This window comes from Amborella trichopoda, chromosome 4, assembly GCF_054954075.1.
Source record: "Amborella trichopoda isolate Santa Cruz 75 chromosome 4, AtrichopodaSantaCruz75HAP2 v2.0, whole genome shotgun sequence".
In the NCBI taxonomy this organism is placed as follows: domain Eukaryota; kingdom Viridiplantae; phylum Streptophyta; class Magnoliopsida; order Amborellales; family Amborellaceae; genus Amborella; species Amborella trichopoda.
This window is the reverse complement of record NC_142339.1, coordinates 46,725,133-46,729,962: the sequence shown is the minus strand read 5'-3', so window position 1 is coordinate 46,729,962 and position 4,830 is coordinate 46,725,133. Positions and strand designations below refer to the sequence as shown.

Genomic DNA, 4,830 nt, shown 5'->3' with positions numbered 1-4,830 from the left:
TTGCTAAACAAAGGGGCACATCCCACTCTTGGTCTCTTGGATCCCTCTCTCCCATCTTATGATTTAAAGCTAAGGGTTTAGGGTGTAGTAAAGGAGATGTTATCTCTCTCAACTAGGTTATCAAGGGGTTCTACCTAAGCTTGAGATTTGATTGAAAAATGAGTTCTTGTTTTATTGGAGGGTTGCGTAAATTACTTTCCCATGATTGAGATTGAAGGGTGATCATTGATCCCGTGTCATTGGAAGGTGGTGACTCAGTGTATCTTTTGTTTCTTGCATATTTACTTCTTGTGTCTTTATTATTTCCAAACATAGTTTGTCTTTCTTTTGGTTATTGAAAAAAAAGTTTTATATGGCATCAAGTTTTGAGATTCTATATTTATTTCTTTTATTTTATTTGAACTTGCTAAATCAAACATTTTATTGCCAGTGAGAAATTTTGAAACAAGCCAAAATTGTAATTGGGCTAAGAAATTGCATGATGCCCAAATGTTTGGATTTCAGACAAGCATCGAGTGTTACATCATAATGTTCATGAGCCAGATATATACAAGTTTAATCCCTACTCTAAGAAGCGATCACCAATAGTCCTTACAAGAGCACAATCCCTCTCTGAACTGGTGGAAACGATTGCAGTCTCGAACCACTATGTCACGACCAAAAACCTTTGACACCAACTTCATAAAGTGATGGCAATCCCTGCATATGCGAAGGTTCTTAGCTATTCTAATGACTCCATGGGAGCTCGTACTCAACAGCCCAAATGCAAGAGCCAATCTCTCACTATGGTGAGGGAGAGTGAGCTCCTCCCTCTCCTCACCCTTCCCAATTATTTCTTCTTCATACCTTTCAGCCTGTAACCTCTTCATGATTTGCCCTAGGGTTTCATGAATTTCATTAGACTGGCTATGTGATGTGTCTCCCATGACAAACTCATGAACTTCATAACCTATCTCAATCCAACTGCAACCCGATGGCTTTTTAGCCCCTCCAGCCCCTACCTTGACCCTGACCTTCGCCATCTCATCCCACCTTCCAGCCTTGGAGTATAAGTTTGACATGAGAACATAATGGCTGTCATGGGATGGCTCTAATTCGATTAATCGATCCATGGCATGCTCTGCAATCTCCACATTTCCATGGATATGGCACCCGCTAAGTAACGCTCCCCAAACAACAGCATTAGGCCTCAAGGGCATCTTATTTATAAGCTTTAGAGCATCATTCAACAACCCTGCACGCCCAAGCGTGTCGACCACACACCCATAGTGCCTAATATTTGGCTCAATTTTGTATTTGCTTGCCATTGAATTGAAATAAAACCAGCCTTCGTTCACCAAACCACCATGGCTGCATGCACACAAAAGAGCTACAAATGTCACCTGATTGGGTTGCTGCCCACTCTCCCCCATCTCCTCAAAAAGCTTGAGAGCCTCACTACTCAACCCATGTATGGCAAGGCCGTGAAGCATGGAATTCCATGACTGCACATTCTGATTTTGCATGCCATGAAAGACTGTGAGGGCCTCTTCCACACTCCCACACTTGCAATACATGTCTATTAGTGCAGTTCCCATGTATACGTTAGCCACGAGACCATTCCTTTTCACAAAAGAATGGACCCATCGACCGAGTTCCAAAGCACCAAGGGAGGAGCACATGGAGAGTAGGCTCACAATGGTGAACTGATCAGGTTTCACCCCAGCCCCTTGCATCTCTCTAAAGAGCCTTAAACCCATGGTTACATATCCTGCCTTTGCATATCCATCAATCATAGCGGTCCACGAGACGACGCTCCTTACAGGCATCCTTTCAAACATTTGGCTCGCCAAAGCCAGCACACCGTGAGCTAAGTACAAACTCAGAATAGCGGTTTGAACAAAAAGATTGAGACCCAAGTTGCGTTTGATTGCCTGACCATGAATTTGCTCGCCTTCAAAAAGCGCAAAAGCCTTAGAGCAAGATTTAAGAACAGAAGGGAGAGTGAGTTCATAGCCATCATTGTTACTCCCTCGAAGCTCAAGCATTTGCCTAAACAGAGAGATAGCATCCTTCCGGTTGGTCCCATGATCTGCAAAGCCTCTGATTATGGTGTTCCACGACCGTGGGCTCGGGTCTACGAAGCTGTTGAAGATACACAGAGCATAGTCCAGGTTACTAGGGGAATGGCAAGAGATGCAGGCGGCTAACAGCTTGGCTGCAATGAGGGTCCCTCTGTGCTGCAAACCAGATTTGATGATCGATGCATGGGCTTGCCTTAGTTGGGTCAATGTGTTACATTGCTCAATTAAAAGGAAGCATCGTTTTTCTTGCGAAATTGGAGAGGAGTGATCTGGTGGGCGAGTAGTTGGAGATAATTTTACATGGGTTGTGCAAGCTTTTGCTAGAAGGATCACCATGGCAACTTACATGAGATAAATTGGTTTTCAACAAACAAAAAGTATCCGATATTAGAAGCGAGCCTTGATCATTGTCTTATAGATTAGGGAGTTTAGAGGGGGGTCTTCAAGATAGAACCGGTGAGGAATTACCAAAGCCTATAATGGAAAGGAAAATGTTTTAATAGAGCTGCAACACTGCCAAAAGAAATAGAGCCTCACTTCAAAACGCAAAACTTATCCAAGAGATAGATGAAAAAACCTTAGCCAAGACCTATACCCTAATTTCCTATTAGTGGCAATTCATAATAATGTCCAGCCCGCATGAAACAATTGTTCTTTCATGAATTTGAGTTGCCAAACAGGTAGTGTGCCTCAAAACACCTCCCAGCCCATAAAACTAAACCATCACGATATTTTTCATGAATTTGAGTTGATAAACAGTTAGTGTGCCTCACAGTACCTCTCGGCCATGGAACTAAACCATCGCAATTGTTTCCACACGCATCCATGCACACACCCTCACACACTCAATGTAGCCGTCAGATGCTTTGCATGCCTCACATTTGCTTTGTCTCATTCTATGAACACAAATGGAGTGAGGGCTTCTTGATATATATATTTGACTCTCATTCCAATTGCCAAGCCTCACATTTGCTTTGTCTCATTCCATGAACACAAATGGAGTGAGGGCTTCTTGATATATATATTTGACTCTCATTCCAATTGCCAATGTGGGACTAGAAGCACATCACTCTTCCTAGTGAACGAGCCAAAAGTACACTTTGCAAAACTAAAGCATTTGTACTTTTTTTTTTTTTTTGGGTTGATCCGTGGAGAATGCAAGCCCCTACCCATTTTTGAAAATAATTACCAGTTTTCAAATGCGTCAATGGGAATGAAAACCTAGATCGGTAGCTAAGATTCAAGTGGTGCTACCAGCACGACCTCAACCCCATTCCCAGCATTTGTAATTATATTATTTTGAAATAATGTAAACTATTTGTCTATACACAATCATTTGTTCAAGCAAGCATTATTTCCTATAGCCTATGAGACTATGGTGTACTTCTCCCCATAAGATGCATGAGATACCAAAATGAGGTTGTTTCCATTTGAACGCTTTATGATCCACACAAATATCAAAAGCAAAAACTGGAAAAGAAGAGAACAAGAAAATTTTTCAAAATTGAAATTTGCCACGGGACCGGCTCCATCTTCACAAGAAGCCCCAAAAAGCCTAAAGGTCTCAATATGGCCTCAAGCAGACGCAAAACCAGGCATCGGATTAAAACTTCACCACTATTACTCACACGGGACTTGGACCATTGAACAAGGCAGCCCTGATAAATTTGCTCAAAATTTGATGGGTTTGGGCAACTCGATTCATCTTAAGACTCGCCTGAATCAAACTGAAACAGATAAATGGGTCTGTTCTCCAAAACACGGCTACTGAGGAGAGACTCTTTTCTTTTTCAATAAACTAAACATGAATCGGCCAAAACAGCACAGTTCAAATTCACTACAACTTGGTAACTAAAGGACAGGCAAATCAGTTAGTTTTCATTAACGGTACAGAATTCAGCAAATCAGGCAGCTTGCATGATATCTTCTTCTGCATTCCACAAACCTTCAGTAAGTTTGCCCATTTTGCAATTACTGTATGGGCCAAACCAGTCATTGAGCTTTCACAAGGCTAAACCTTTGTCCAAAGACTTTGATTGTGCTTAGAGCACAGCAAACATACCACTGACCTCCACCAGCCAAGTAGGCACAATGCATGTAATTTGACTACCGCACAATGTCACATTTCCAACATTTTGATCAGAGATAGTAATCATCTGTATGGTTGTATTTTTAATCCGACATTTCCCAGGCATCGATCTAGATGCCTGGAGATGCGTCCCATATATCCCAAAAGCAAACAAAATATGTACTTTGAAGGATATAATCAACAATTTTTGAAGGAATTCCAACCTAATAAATAACCAGTTCTCTTTGCCAACATCACTAAAAATCCCCACAACCTCAACTAAGGACGCATACAAGTTCCAAAGCTTGGTGCTTCCTCAAATGTGATCAAGCCACTGATGTGGAACTCCAAGATATCCAAGTCGTACGACACCTAAGAGAAGGGACCCAATCACAAGAAGTCCTAACCAAGCAGAATAATCTGTCAATGCATAAGCTGCGATTATCCGCACAAAACTGATTAACTTCTCTGGGGGTGGTAGCAGATTAATTTCAAAGCTCTAATAGCACTTACTAAAAAATCCAGTCATTGGCACACTGTCTGCCTCTTGGAGCTGTTCCTAGAGCAGCCTACTACAAAAATAAACATGAAAAACTATTGACCACGCTCGGGCCAAGGCACTGGCATAAATCACCAAGTTCTGTAATTGTTGTTGCCCCCAAGCACCCATAGGAATTCACAAAACATCAAAAAGAAATC

The 4,830-nt window shown here is 41.8% G+C and overlaps 1 protein-coding gene across 1 annotated transcript; it reads right to left on the bottom strand.

Annotated features, from left to right (window-relative positions):
* Positions 1–474: 474 nt before the first annotated feature.
* Positions 475–2,969, bottom strand: LOC105420821 (pentatricopeptide repeat-containing protein At4g21065). Its single transcript, XM_011625948.3, has one exon. The coding sequence runs from the start codon at positions 2,397–2,399 to the stop codon at positions 579–581; it is 1,821 nt and encodes a 606-aa protein (XP_011624250.2). The 5' UTR covers positions 2,400–2,969; the 3' UTR covers positions 475–578.
* Positions 2,970–4,830: the final 1,861 nt, after the last annotated feature.

Bases quoted from the DNA above. Each gene is read 5' to 3' on its own strand.
- LOC105420821 (XM_011625948.3), bottom strand. From the start codon at position 2,399: ATGGTGATCCTTCTAGCAAAAGCTTGCACAACCCATGTAAAATTATCT.